Source organism: Pagrus major, chromosome 4, assembly GCF_040436345.1.
Source record: "Pagrus major chromosome 4, Pma_NU_1.0".
Classification (NCBI taxonomy): Eukaryota; Metazoa; Chordata; class Actinopteri; order Spariformes; family Sparidae; genus Pagrus; species Pagrus major.
In genome coordinates this window covers 35570947-35586422 of record NC_133218.1, presented here as the reverse complement: position 1 = coordinate 35586422, position 15476 = coordinate 35570947, and the positions used below count along the sequence as shown (strand labels likewise).

General features: G+C 45.1%; 1 protein-coding gene across 1 annotated transcript; it reads left to right on the top strand.

Moving 5' to 3' along the window:
• Positions 1 to 9140: 9140 nt before the first annotated feature.
• cplx3b (complexin 3b) lies at positions 9141 to 12454 on the top strand. The gene is made up of 3 exons (XM_073465169.1): positions 9141 to 9298; positions 11980 to 12067; positions 12230 to 12454. Exons 1-3 carry the CDS (start codon positions 9141 to 9143, stop codon positions 12452 to 12454), a joined length of 471 nt encoding a protein of 156 aa, XP_073321270.1.
• Positions 12455 to 15476: the final 3022 nt, after the last annotated feature.

Below are 15476 nucleotides of genomic sequence, written 5' to 3'. Positions count from 1 at the left end.
GTTCTGATACGTCCCGACTCCACGAGGCCTCGCGTTTTGCGGCGGTTCAGCTGTTCTCAGATTGGCTGTGTCCGCTGGGACCGTGTAAACATCAGCGCTCGTGAAACTTCCAGTGAATGGACAGACAGAGAGGCTTGCACGCGAAGGCAAACAAAGACACACACACACACACATGGTCGGCGAGGATATTTTGGCGGGAGTTGGGTCAGTGTGGCAGACAGTGCGGGTCTGCAGGCGGCGCGTCTTCGCCGTAAGGGTCTTAAAAACCCAGAAAAAAATTGCTCTCATTCTTCTTTTCCTGCACTTCTGCTCTCTTGTTTTGCTTTGAATCCTAGATTTCGCCCTTTTCGGGGCAGCAGACGAGGGTAAGGAGTGCAGGTTTTCTGAGGTCAGACTGTGGGAGTTGGTGCTCGTAGTGTAAACACACGAACACTGTGTTTATTTGAATGTAAAACAAGCTGAGCTCTGCCGTGACTCAACCGCATGTGACTCTGTGCTGGGAAACGTCATCGTTTCAGTGACAGCATAGGCTGCGTGTGTGTGCGTGTGTGTGCGTGTGTGTGCGTGTGTGTGCGTGTGTGTTTGCAGGAGAGAGTGAGGAGCGTGTTACAGACTTGGGGTTATAACTTCTGTCATAACTTCTCATTGTGCTGATGGGGGAGGGGAGTTATGTAACAAGGAGAAAAGGATGCATGATGCTGGCATGGCTGCGCATGTGGGGAGATGGAGAAATGTGTGTGTGTGTGTGTGTGTGTGTGTGTGTGTGTGTGTGTGTGTGTGTGTGTGTGTGTTCTGACAGCAGATGAAGATGAGTAGTTTTCCTCTGAACACCAACACACCCATCGTAGCTGCCGTTTCAAACGTAGCTCGATGCCAGGAGATGTTTTGAGACTTGTGTGTGTGTTTCTCAGTGTGTCGTTGTGTGTTTATATGTGTGTGTGTGTGTGTGTGTGTGAGAGAGAGAGGCTGTAAATCTCTTAACACACAAGAAACAGATGGAGTATGAGGCTTCAGGCAGACCTCAGGGTCACGACAAGATGACAGGCTGTATAGAGAAGATATGGCATGCTGCATCATGGGAGATAGGGAGATATGAATAAAGTGTGTACTGTGTTAAGAGTGCACTGAGAGTTGCATTATATTAAAGGTGCAGATGAAATAACTGACAACCTTAAAACTAATCACCACTTTTATCAAACTTGGCCAAAGCAGAACATCTCTCATATGTTGAACACCTTTTCTTAACACTGCTAATAAGCGACCAACCTGATATTCGCTGGCTTTACCTTAAAGTGGATGCATTATTTTGAGAAATGTCACCATTCATGCCGGCCTACATACTAATAAACTGAAGATGGGGAAGGAAATTAAGAAGAGTTTGTTTCCTCTGACCTTATAAAACCCTTGTAAAGCTCAATATTAGCTTCAAAGCGGCGGGGTAATGAAAGTATTTGCAAATTGAGGACCTTTCTTCTGAAAACTCCACATACACAAGCGCTGGATTATCTAGAGTATACTATTAAGCCACAAATGTCAGGAAAACAATTCGTCTAACTGGCTTTTCGGAATTAAAAAAACCCCTTCATCATTCCTGCCACGCCCTCTCCACTGACCTTCACCCCATCTCCTGCCATCTCGGCATCCATTTCTCTCCTCCCTTGTCTCACTTCCCAGCCGGCTTTATCTCACCCTCCTCTCCTCTCCTTCACCCGGTTCACCCTCACACTGCCGATTGTTTGCATCTATTCATGAAAGAGAATTTTCCGGTTTTCTCATTCCATTTAAGCTCAGCCTGCACTAACCCATTGTGCTCTTGATGTTCCTCTCAGGCAAGAGGTCTAAATCAGGCAGGGAAGGACGGGGGAGGGATGGAAGGAAGGAAGGATGGAGGGAGAGAGAGAGAGAGAGAGAGAGAGCTAGGGAGGATGGTAGGGATTTGAGAGGGGAGAGGGATGGAGGATAAGAAGGAAAAAGGTTAGAAGAGGGGAAATGAAGTAAATGTGTGAGAGCAGTGAGGGAGAGGTGTAAAGGAGGTATGAGGGGGAAGGAAAGCTAAATAAGCAGAGACATTACAGCGCCTGAGCAGGCTCAGCAGTCAGCCATATGCTCACGATGTGGACTCAAATATGACCCGTGACCTTCCCTGCTCCTGAAAACCAAAATGTCCTCATATCGCACAAACATCTCTCTCATTTATGTCATTACACTTTTTTTATCCACTCCCTGCTACTAGTTGCTTGTAATTCTTCTGCTGGATAAGAGCTGCAGCTAAGGGGTCATTTTAACCACTTAATTAAATGTGGATAAAAAAAATCCCCTCCTTTTTTTTTTTTTTATCACTTGACGTCCAGCACACAGATGATATCGCAGGCTGTCTCGCTGTGCAGCGACTTAGCCCACTTTGTAGCCCAGCGGGTACAGCGTGGCAATAAAGCTGCAATGCTTAGAAAGGTTTAAACCCACCAGAGCTACTTACACTAATACAAGTTCATGCATTTGAATGCACAGAAGTGGAGCGTGCTAATATTAATACTAGTCCATGCATACATGGAGATAGGAGCTGCATTTGATGTTGGCTGGTTTCTTTTAAAGTGGTTTTTAGTAGGTTGGCAGCAGTTTTACAGGAAATAAGGAACATTTAATGCACAGGATGTGATTTAAACAACACTTGTTAGACCATGGGCTGGAAACAGAAATATTACAGAGATATTATATTTAGAGACTCTGTAAATGAGATGTGAGAGTGTTATAACTGCAGGTTGCAGCAGGACGTGTAACTAGAGGATTGTGGGTAAATAAAAAATCTATAAATAAATGAATGGCTGACCAGGAGGCACAAAAGGTGCAAATAATCAAGATTTTGTGGTAAAATACAGAAAACATCAATGTTTTAGTGTAAAATACCTGTTTTGATCGTCACAAACGAGGCTGGAGACGTCCCGACTTCCCATCAAAAATATTTGTTTTTTGTCACCCCAAACCCGGCTTATTATTGTCCCGAAGTCTCCTTAAAAATACCCAGTGGTGTCGTGCCTTCAGATGTTGAATTACATACTAAAGGTGCACTCACACTTGGCCCAGTTGCTCGGTTCTGTGCCGAAGTACGATTTGTCCCTCTTCCCCAGTCGTTTTGGTAGACGGCCTCTCACCTTCCTGGATTTCTTAATTGTGCAAGGCGGCGTCATACGCATCATTATACTTCCTCCTACCTCATATCTCACTTTGTTGTAACAGGAAGGGGCCCTCATCAAAATGTAGCTACAGGTTTGGAAGCACACTATTATCTAAATTATTAACATAAAGGATTACAGGACATTGACTAAGCCCAAATCATGATGCAGCCCCACACCTAAAGTACAGACAGTATGTGGAAATGATAGTCCACAATCAGATTGATCCCCGTCTGCTGCCTCCCTGACATCCGTGTGGGTTCATGGTCTCACTCATCAACAGTTTAGATGTTTCCATTTATTTCGGTGATGACTTGTCTTTGTGATTTCTGCTGTGACGTCCCAGACCGGCGAACGTGTTATTGCAATTCTGGAGGCAGCTGCTCTCCAATGTTTCGGACCATTTTGGGCCTTTTCTCTGTTAACACTCAATTTCACAACCTATTTCAGCCAATTCCTCTGAACATTTGTGTTTCATGTTTCTCACTTTTGATTTGCACATTTGTCTGCTGTGAATTCTGTCACCGACTGTGTCTCTTAGCAGCTTCCTCTCACACGTTCAAACACGCCAATGTGAAGTTTGAATCCCATTATGGCTTCCTGTTTTCAGTTATCAGCTTTTTTTTTCAGAAATGTATTTTTTTTTCTGTGTTGAAAGAGGCCACTGCCCCTCCGTGAAAGTGTGCACGTTGAATCGGAAGGAAATCACAAAGTATTAGGCAAAGTCATTAACACGAGAGGACAAGGAAAAACTTTCTGTAATGATTTCTGTCAGGATGTCGAAGCACTGAGAGGGATGTGTCGACCGTTTCTCATCAGAGTTGACTGAAACGAGCCGGGAAAGAGAGTTGACTTGTATCTGCCGAGCACATGTTTCAAGAAAATACCGTATTAATGTCAGCAGCTGCGTGTAAGAAAAAACAAAAGGTGTACAGGTACAAAGAGATAAAACAAAGATGTATGTAGATTGTTGCCAGCTTTTGGTCATATCTGTAAGAAATAGCCAAACTATAGGGCAGCATGACCGCTTACTGCCTAGACCTGCTACTCTTTGCTGTAGCTGTCATTTGGCGACCAGCTGCCGTTAGCATGTGGCTCAGTTAGCCGTCTGCCTACACTTCGACCTCAGACGTCTGGGGAGTCATCGTGGGTGACCAGTGAACTCGGCTGGACACCAAACTGGGACTGAACACAGCTTCCGAGACTGACAGATGCCAATGTTTAGACAGGGGATACGGTACAGAGGTGATTTACACCTGCTGTGACCCCGGGGAAGAGAAGACACGGCAGACAATTAAGCTTTTCTTAGTTTGGTAAGAGAGAGAAACTTGAAGTCAGAAGTTGTATGGTTGTATTTTTCATTTTGATAAGGAAAATAGATGTAAAAATATTTCAATTTCTACAATTTCTTGACATTTTTTTTGTTTTTCTTGACTTATTATTAAGTAGCGAACTCACCGCTTTTGCATCTCTAGGTTTAAACTATGGGGGCTATCAGACCAGTGCCTGTAGCGGTACGGGACAGTACCTGTAGCTGGTTAGCATGCTGACCTCAACAGCTCTTCAACAAAATACATTGACATCTTTGACACAACATCAACTCTGTTGTTTCTTCATGTTAACTCATTTTTTGAAAGCTTCAAACCAAAACTCTGGCCATATTTTAGAAATCGTCCCTTTTAAAAAGGGCAACGTTTTACACAGACCAGGTTTAATGCAGCTTTAAATGTCAAGTTCAAAAGTTTAAATGCTCTTCTTTTGCTCTGTTGCAGGGCCATAATATTCAGTTCTTGTGGAAGTAGTTGATGTTAGCCGGGGGGACAGTTGCCATGCTGACACGCGGTGTAGTTCAACACCTCCTGGACAGCCTGCGGGGCATCAAACCACCACCGCTGGGGTGACTCGCTTCCCACCATATGGTGCCACGCTGCTGCGACCCCACCTGTCTGTTCGATCAGTGGTCAGGAGCTGACGCAGGTACAGATACATCTCAGTAAATCACTTTCCTGCTCAAACAGCCTCAGATTCTTTCTTGATACGAGTACTATTTTTGTCATCGAGTACACAGAGCACTTCCCACTTCTAATGGGATTAGCGTGATATTTTGTCAGCTCATGAGGGGGGTGCCACTCAAAGACAGGCCTCCTAGTGACTTGCTAATGGCATCATCTCCGCCTGTGTGAATGTAAAAAAACTCCCTGAACGTGCACATTGTTTGCTGCAGGGCACATTTGTTTGATGAGTCTAATCCCTTGTCATCTCATGTCAAAAGAAACAAAGGTGTAACACTCGGCTGCCGAGGATCAGCCGGTGTCTGCGATGGTGTACATAAACCCATCTCTCCCCAATCCCACACAGGCTCCTAATCCTAGAAGATCAAGTGTAACCAGGCTGGAAGTGTGACTGGGCGGGAGCCAGCGTGATGCTTTGGGTTGTGTTGACTCACACCCTGATCGCTCCTGCCGAACAACAACCGCAGAATGTCAAGCTTCTGTAACCTTTTGTTGCTTTTGGCTCAAACGCTCTTCTTATTTTTATTCAAAGGCCAAAAGATGACTATCGTGCACGCAATATCTTTCCGCCAATGAGATTTTGACTAATGGCAGGAAAAAACAAGTCTTTGAACACCAAACACAGATGTTCATGCTGTAAGGGGAAACAAACGTGTCAGGTTCGTGCGCAGCCACGCGCGGCTTTGACAGTAAACATCTGTGTGAAGGCTTTGCATGCACTTATGCATCATATGTGCTGAACATAGAGCGTAACTGCTACTGTTCACAGTACAGTGAGACATTAACCAAAGCTGTGTAGGCAGTAAAATTAACGGAGCACAAGCAGGAGCCAGGCAGCATTAACACGAGCCTATTTTTAAATCAGGTGCTGTAAGTGATGTTTTTTTTTTCCTCTGTATTTGACTGTGAAGGCTTCATTTCAACACCGTATGCTCTTATTTAACTAACAGCTGATGGCATCCTCTTCTACAAGTGAAGGACTCAAATCCATCCAATTTCACTGATCGTGGCATATTCTTTAGAGACAGCTGGTTGGCAAACAGTTGGCTTTTAATTAAATGGTTGACAACAAATCAATGACTCAAGTAATGTTGCAGCTCTACTGTCCACATTATATCTGCTTTAGTTAAGCGACATGTACGGCCACGATCTCGACTGACAAGTGGCCGCTAATTAGCAACTCCTCTGGTGTCGGACACGTTTCCACACAAACAGGTAAAGAAGTTTCAAAATAAAGTTGATTGTGACTGTACGACTGTGGGTAATCAGAAGTGTGCAACCAGGACTCAAGACGCTTCTGTGGTTATTCACACTGGAATTAATGTTGGCAGTGTACGTTGAAACTTAAAGAGGTTATATTATGCTAATTTTCAGGTTCATACTTTTATTTGGGGGTCCTAGTAGAACAGGTTTACATACTTTAATTTTCAAAAAACACATTATTTTTCTCATATGGTGTATTTCTACAGCATCCCCTTTTCACTCTGTGTCTTGAACGCTCCGTTTTAGCTACAGAGTGAGACATCTCGCCTCTGTTCAATCTTTGATGAGAGTTGCACATGCGCATTACTTAACATGTGTAGCCAATCGGAGGCAGAGTAGGCTGGGTCCAAGGTAGTGTGATCTAAAATAACGCTGCTACAGCTGGTACAGGCACAAAAATGCAACATAGCACAATAAAAGAAAGGTAAAAACCCAAAAAGCATAATATGACCTCTTTAATGTTTATTTATCTTGCAACTTTGTGTTTGTTTAGGTCCAATTTTCAATATTAAAAACATGTTTTGGCTTAAATAGTCTGTTTTGTTGCCACAAACACGGCTGGAAATTGTCCCGAAGTCTCCTTAAAAAGTATAAACGCAGTCTCGAACTGCGGTCGCTGGCTTGGCAGCCTTCTGACCTCTAACCCCACCTCCATGTCCGGATAAGTCGGGTCATAAACATGCAGTGTGAACATGATGTGACACCTTTTGTAGAAATGTCAACATGGTACTGACCAACACGACATGTAGAGACGTGAAGATATCAGAGGTTTGCAGGAGCGTTACTCTAACATGTTGTCCTGGTGGCTGGGCCGGACAAGAAGAGGGTGAGAAACAGCTCATATATTAGTCATACGTTTAAAAAACACCTCTGTTAAAAGCTCTTAAGGTGTCTGCTGTCGCCTCTCTCGCCCGTCATGATTGTTTCCGTGAGGCTCAGCTGTCAGAACATGTCACCATGTGAAGGCTGCGCTCCTCTTCGCTGAAATTTCACCATTTAAGCCTGAGTGTGAGTGTGTGTGTGTGTGATTTACATCATCTTGGATTATAACCTCCCTCGGTGCACCTGCTGGAGCACCTGTAGTCAGAGAGCTCAGCCATAATCCAGAAGAAAAGCACAGTGAGTGAGACCCGGGCTGGGAACAAGAGCGCATGGGCGTGAGTACCAGGAGCCAAAAAGATATAATGTCATGTCGAAACACGCTGGTTAGGCAAATTCTTTCTTTTTTATTAAATTTCACAGAGATTACAGGTTTGATCTCATTCACAGAGATACGTTTCGATCCATTCACCGGCGGAAGCTTTGAAGTTGGGCAGAGATTTAAAAAGCGAGCCAGGTGTGGGGCGAACGGGGCCTCGCGCGCTAAGCCTGTGACAAAAAAGAGACAGTGAGACGTGCTCCGTCTCTGCTGATCCACAGGGACCGGGAAACTAGGCCAGGCTCGGTGTCAGACTGCTGGAGTTGTTGACTCGTAATCAAAGTTTCCGTTTCACATTTTTTGGATGTCAAGAATCTCACACAGAGACAGAGAGATTTAAATTATTCCCCCTCCACACACACACACACACACACACACACACACACACACACACACACACACAGGTTATATTTTTAGAAGTGAGGCTTTCCAGCTGAACACTGCGTCACACGGTGTCAACAAGAAGCAGCCAGCATTTTAATAAATCATCTTTTCTGGTGATGAGCGTCGAACTATTCACCCCATCAAAGACACACCAGAGCACTGAAATCCTATAGGAGGCATAATAAGCATTACACACTGATATTATGAACTCACTACAGACACATGAGTCACTACCAGCGATGCGACTGGAGACAAAATTTCTAATTTTAGGATGTGAGGAGCAAGGGATATTTACAAGGGCATTAAATGCACGTGGAGGATGAGTGTCTGACTGGAGGATGCTTCGTCTCGGTCTCCTCTCCTCCTCTGGAGCTCAGCATCAGACTACAGCATCATCATTTCTTAGTGATTAGGCCAACAAAGCGAACCCACGCCGCGGGTTAACAGACAACCATTTGACTAATTTGCAATTAGGAAAACTCTTTGTGTGTTGACAAACTGCGTGTGAGGAATCCAGCGGCGCGGATGACCCCGGAGAGACTCAGAGAGGCACCGAAAACAGCCAGGGGACAACTGGAGGCTCGTCACGTGTTGTTGTTGTTTGTCCCTCCCCGGAGTCCTGCACGCCCAGCGCGGCTCCATCGTGAGTTTGAATCAGACGGGAGCGGCCCCACGACTGCCTGACGCGCGCCACGGCGAGCGCATGCACACCCCAAGTCCGGCGGTGCCTGGGATTGGGTGGAGGGATTGGGTGGAGGGAGTGGTGGCTGCGGACGGAGTCACAGGATTGGTAGAGTTCAGCGCCAAACTTGTTGACTCATAACTGAGCAACTCCTCTCCATCCTTCACGGCGCGGAGCTGTCCAGGGCCAGTGGTGCTGAAACTGCCAGCTTCCGACGCGCCGTTGGAATAATTCTCTCTCTTTCTTTTCTCCCCCCCCCCCCTGGTTTGATTGCTCCCACCGAGACTTTGTAAGCTCCCAAGACGTCTGTTTTAAGCGGCGTTTGACGGATTTTTATCCAGCGTCACCGCTCCATCCAAGAGCGCATCAAGCCCTTCAACTTTCTTTCTTCCTCTCAGCCGATCGCACAGAGGACTCTCCGAGGCGCAGCCATGGCTTTCATGGTGAAACACATGGTGGGAGGACAGCTGAAGAACCTGACAGGCGGACTGACGGAGGAGAAACCCGAAGCGGAGAAATCAGACGCCGCCGCGCAGGGGATGACTCAAGAGGAATTTGAACAGTATCAGCAACAGTTAGAGGAGGAAAAGTAAGGAGAATGATTGAAGCTTGTGAGTGTTGAAGTTGTGATGAAAAACCTACAGTGTGTTTCAGAGAAGCAGTGGAGACGTGGCGTGTTTAAACAGCGCGTTTCTCTGGTGTGTAAATAGCGGAGCGCTCCCAGTGCGCCGTGCGCTTTTTTACGCATCAGTGCCATAACATGAGCGCTCTGCACACAGCTGCTCCTCTCGCCCAGGGAGCTCTCTGTCTCTTAGCTTCGGCAAATTGTGTAGACTGTTTTTTTTTTTTAATTTGGGATTCCTGGAACCATTCTTCCACGGAAATGTCTACAGGGATTCGTGCCTGGGGCGACACATGTTCCTATTACCGGGCGTGCGGCTGAATAATGAATCAGACTGTGTGGCAAACAACCATCAGTATGAACTAATATGAATTAATTTAGGGCTTTACTTTCTTAGCCGAATTTCATCATGCATACAGAAGTTACTACTCACGATGGTTGCGACTAATTTGCACTATAAGAAATGTGCTGCAGCCTTAAAATGTGGAAAAATTGAATGTAGTTTGGCGTGGTCGCTATTACAATCTCTGCCTTTTTACTTTTTTGTGGGCGTTTTTACAGCTGATGTGCGTCTTTATTCTTTTGTTATGTTTGCTTCAATCATTTAAATGTTCGCTCTGTGTCTCACATGCAAAACTGAATTCTTGAATTGTTTATTTTTCCATAATTTACATGTTTATTTGTGGTGTTCATCTCCTAAGCCACTGGAGGACAGTTTAAGGTAAACAACAAGGTCATTTGGCACCCAGAGTTCACCCAGCAGACAGTGATTAGTGTGATGCTTCCCTCAGAGCCGGACTCCACCTCTCCTATCAGATGTTCACCTCCCAGGTCATAGAATAAGTTACCATGATTTATAATGTGGAGGAGAGATGGAGGATTCTGATCATATATTTCTGTTTGCATACGTTATAATCAGCACAGCACATTTGATCAACACTTTGATCCAAAGTCCCTCACAGAACCATGTGCAGACATTTTAAGCATGGGTGGGAGGTGAAGTCCTAACTCAGCCCACTGAGCTCCACAGGAGGCACGGCGAGATGCTTAACGCTCTGCCGTCATAATGTGACCTTCAGTGGAAGTGAATTATTAGTCAGGAGGTGCTAAACATGAGCATAGATCACCGAGAAGCTCGTACCGCTCAGATTAAAGCAGAATATGGTTGAAGGGGGGGGGTTGGGTTGGGTCGCTCTCAATGACATGTCACATGTAGACATTTTATCACCCTGAGCGCCCGGGTCCACAGTGACAACCCTGGTCATCTGATGCCCTTGAGAGGAGAAGACACAAAGCTCTACTCATTGGCTGCGAGTGAACGCAGCACGGGCCTATGTGCCATTTGGTGTTTGGCCTGTTCATGTTAATACAAAGTGAGCTCGGGCTCACACGGACAGCACCACGAACGCTGCATCTCCAGATAAAACGACCTTCCTCTGACACATTGGGTACAAACACTTTGCGAACCATGCCTGTAGTCCTGCAGTGTCCCCCACCCCACCCCCACCACCCCCGCCTTCAGATCACGCTGCTGATTTGATCCTTCTCGGCGTACAGTGCAACCTCTGCCAGCGTAGCTCTGAAGAATATCATCCATGACTTTGTTACAAGCACCTACTGTATTTCACTGACTCTGATAAAATCTCACTGTATTCATGTTATGCTTGGCTTCGGGCCACACGGGCAAGTTTGTTCAGCATTATGTCATGTTGTTAAGTCATCGTCCTGGAGGCGTTTGAGCAAATTTTGCAAATTTAAGAGCGACGATTGAGAAACTACACTGAAGCCATAAATATTCCAGTGATGTTGAGTGGAGAGAGCAGCGCCAGCAGCCAAGTGTCTGCCCTCTGCTGGAGGCATCACACACTGTAGGCTGGAGTGAGTGTTCAGAGACAAATGTCACCAGGCCGACAGAGCAGACAGATCGCTATTGAACGCCTTTCCCTCTCTTTGTATGCTGGTCAGACTCAAGGCAATCATCATCTTTCATCTCTTAGATGGTTTCTCTCAAGCTGCCCATGTTTCACAGACAGTTATGAAGCTCTTTTGAGGGTTTTCTGCATTAAAAAAAGATGAAAACACCCTAAAAGTCAGACCTGCAGGAAGGCAGAGTGCAATAATGTGAGGTAAATCCAGTATATGTAGGGTGGGTTGACAGCTGTAAAAGTGGGGGTGTCGTCGTGAGCCTGCAGTTAGTAGGTTACCTCCAGTATTCCACATCCCAAGAGGACTGAAATCCCTCACAGGCGTGCTTGGACTGACAGGATGCTGCATCTGGGGCTCCTAAAACAGAAGCACAACGTCCTGCTTCCTGCTTTTTATCCCCCACATGGCATCAGTGCTGCTGCTGCTCCACCTCCTGCTGGCTCTACACCGTGTAGTTAGTGTTCAGAGGAGACATGGCCTCCTATAGATCCAAATCCTTATGAGCCTTATGATTCTCTTAAAGCAGAGATTTAACATAATGACGAATGGATCCTCATTTTTAGATTGCATGTGTGTGAGGAGCAGGTGAAAGTGTGTGCGCACAGTGGATTAAAAAAGGCCTTTTCCTCGCCAGCTTTGGTTAGAAATTTAGTTGAATTTGTATGTTCATTGGCACTGAGAAAGATCTGTATCTAAAAACAATTTTTCCTTCTTTCTTGCAGACAAGAACGAGAAGCCAATTTCGCCCAAAAGAAAGCTGAGAGAGCCACAGTTAGAAGTCACTTCCGGGATAAATACCGACTACCAAAGGTAAAGTAAGCTTCTGTAAAGACGCCGCATGTCTGAACTGAAGAGCTGGCCGTGTCTCCAACAGCATCACTGCTTCTGTTTTCTCAAATGTTCTGTCCTTCTTTCTCCGGTCCCGTCGGCTGCGTCAACACGGACACGCACCAATGCGTCTATCTACCGCAGAACGAGCTGGACGAGACCCAGATCCAGCAGGCGGGGGATGACGTGGTGTTGCCCACGGAGCTGGCCAAGATGATCGCCGAGGACAACCAGGAGGAGACGCACAAGCAGTCGGTGCTGGGTCAGCTGTCCAACATCCAGAACGTGGACATCGACCAGCTGAAAGACAAAGCCCAGGCCACACTGGAAGACCTCAAAAAGCAGACGGAGAACTGCAGCCTCATGTGATTCGGCCGGCTCTAAGTCCCAGAAGATTAGAGTTTTACTTGTACAAATATTTTTCAAAGGCAGAGCTGCTCTGGAGGTAGAAATATTCTTATTGCTTGCTGGGAATGTCAGCTGGCAGAGCCACATAATAACAGTTTTTCTAGCTGTGCTGAGTTAGACAGAGGCCCCACAGAAAAGCAAGTAGGAGGAAGACGAGGAAGCTGATTTTACGAGAACTTGGAGGGGGGGAGAAGAACTGTAGCCATAGTGTCATCTAGGTGAGCTTTCCTGTTAACCTTCACATATCCTAAAAATCATGAATGTCATTCATATTTTACTAAGACTGCGGTTCTCTGGCTCCTCATGAGATTATTTCTGCCTGTAGAGCAACTCCTCCTCTGAGAATCACGCCTATTAAATCCTTTACTCCCCTTCATCCCCTGACCTCCCTCTCTCTCTCTCTCTCTCTCTCTCTCTGTACGTCACATGACCAGTGATGACACAATACGATCTGCAGCGTAGGTCTCAGGTGTGTGTGTGTGTTGCGTGTGCATGTTTTCATTGCCTCCAGTACACACTGCAGATGATTTCACTGATGAGGATCGCTGACATCAGCTGCTTGGTTGGAATGAAAACACGCGTACGCAGGAGGCTTGTGTGAGGAGGAGGCCATGTTGGATTTGGGATATGTGGTTATTTATTTTAGGAGAAAATTAAATGAAAGGAGCCGTTTGTGGGGTTTGTTTATATTCCGCGTACAAAAGCACAAATTATATCTTCGTTTAGCGCAACACACGAGGCAGATTTTTGTCGTAAGTAGCTCGCTGATGTTGGCCCCCTGGTGCCCTGATTAAAGCTCCCCGAGAGCTCAATTTTAATCTTTTCCTGAGACATATCATTATTTATTTTTTTGCTCTTTCTGTACTTCAGTGTGCCTTGGACGTCCGTACAAGGTTGTCTTCTCCAACATCTGCAAGCCACTTCTCACAAAGACAGGCCTTCCTGTGTTGTTTGTTCCTGCAGGAGATCTCTGACTTTAACTTTTTATTAAAAAAAAAGCAACAAATCATTTTGCGAGCAGGCGGCAGGAGTTGTGTCTTACTAAAGGTGTCAGGAGAGATTTTTTTGCTGCATTGTGTACATTACAGCTAAGTGTGTACAATAACTGTGCTCCCAAACTGAAACCTAGCGTCAACATCAACTGCCGAGGGAGCGGATCTGTGTTTGTGCTGCATCTAGACGTCAAAAACAAAAAAGCTGCTTAGATGAGACAAATGTAAATGCGTTAGACGTCGTACGCCAAAGCCCTTGTTGAAAAAAAACGACCAATATAGAGGAAAATGGCACAAATATGTCAAACTGTGTAGCTGCGGTGTGAGTATAAACCCACATACAAATATTTATGTTGTATAAGATGTAAATGTATCTGCTGTTTGCCTATACCGTCAGCAGCAGGTCGTTCTTCGCTCCACTTCTCATCAAATCGCAGCGTCTCGTAGTGTCGTCGACCGTCACGTTGACCTTTGACCTGTCCTCCATCTCGTTGACCCTCCCCACCCACGTCTCAGTGGTGCCGTTTTGTGCTGGTGGATTCGTGTTGTTTAGCCGACGTGATATGTCAAGTGGTGTCCTTGTAAATTTAAAAAAAGCAAAACTCATCCTGTGGCTGAAGAGTGCCGGTCGTAACACGGCACACAGTCACGGTTATAACTCCGTATCCTGTCCATGTTGTTTTCTAGCCGCGCGTTAAGCGAAGGCGATGACGATGAAGATGAAGAGGGGATGTCGTCGATGTTGTGTTGAATCCATATACGCTACATTTTTGACAGTGTTTGATTTTATGTAGCAGTGAGGGTGATGTCAGCTTTGATTCTCATACATGTCCCCCAACTTTGTTTCCTGTTATAGCTCTACTGCCAAAACATTACGTTACATTAGGAAGTCTTGATTTTAACACGTGAGACTGTTTCCTCTCTGAGACGAGTCGTTTGCTGCTGAATGAGACACATTTTCAGTCGAGTTGGTTATTGTCATGATGTGATAGCTGATATTGGTAACATGTCAAATACATGAAGCGGAGGAGAAGTTGCAATAAGTCATTTTATAATAGAGCTACTAGAAACTGTGATGTTTCATCATCGGACAGTATTAAAGGGTGGAACAGAAGCCATAAAGAAAACTGTTTGCTTTGTATGACTGTGTGTGTGTGACTTCAATAATAATTCAATAACTAAATAATAATAATAATAATAATAACAATATACAAATGTAATTACTTTATGTCGTCATCCTGTGGAACTGGTTTTTCAGGAAATGGCTGCCACGACACGCAGATTCTTCTCGTTCTTTGGCTGTTTCTTTGTTTTTCGCAGTATCTCTATCATTCTGTCTCTGAAAGTATTTCAGTGAGTTTTGAGTTTTAACTGCAATAAACTGATTTTTAGGATAAACGAACTTCCCTCTCTGTTTTGGGTGATTATTACTATTGTTTTGCACAGGAGCTGCTGCTGCTGTCCAGAGTTGACAGCGTGGTTGTTACATTTACAGCAACCAGAACACCAGGTGGAGACAAAAATACACTCACAGCATCCAAGAGGTGGCTGCAGAGGGACGCTGATAGGTTATGATTGACATGACAGTAATGGGGGGGTTGTGGTCAGTCAGTATAAAAGGATAAATGATACAATATGTATTTCATATGAGCTAAAACATGATGAGGATGTATTACACTGAGAGGTGTTTCTAATATTATTGCCCCGCTTATGTTTGTAAATAGATAGGACAGAAGTTTAAAGGCACCTCTCAGTATAATATATTCAAATAAAACATAACCTCCATCTGTGACCTCAGTAATTCAAGATTCAAAGTTAACTTAATTGTCATTACACAACACAAGATTGTATAATGAAACTATAAACAATACAAAAAGATGAGGTCTCAGAGGAGGGAAGCCACTCCATAGTCTGGTGGTACGGCAGCGGATACTTCTGTATCATTTGGCAGACAGCATTAGGGTGAACCTATAATAAATTATAACATAACA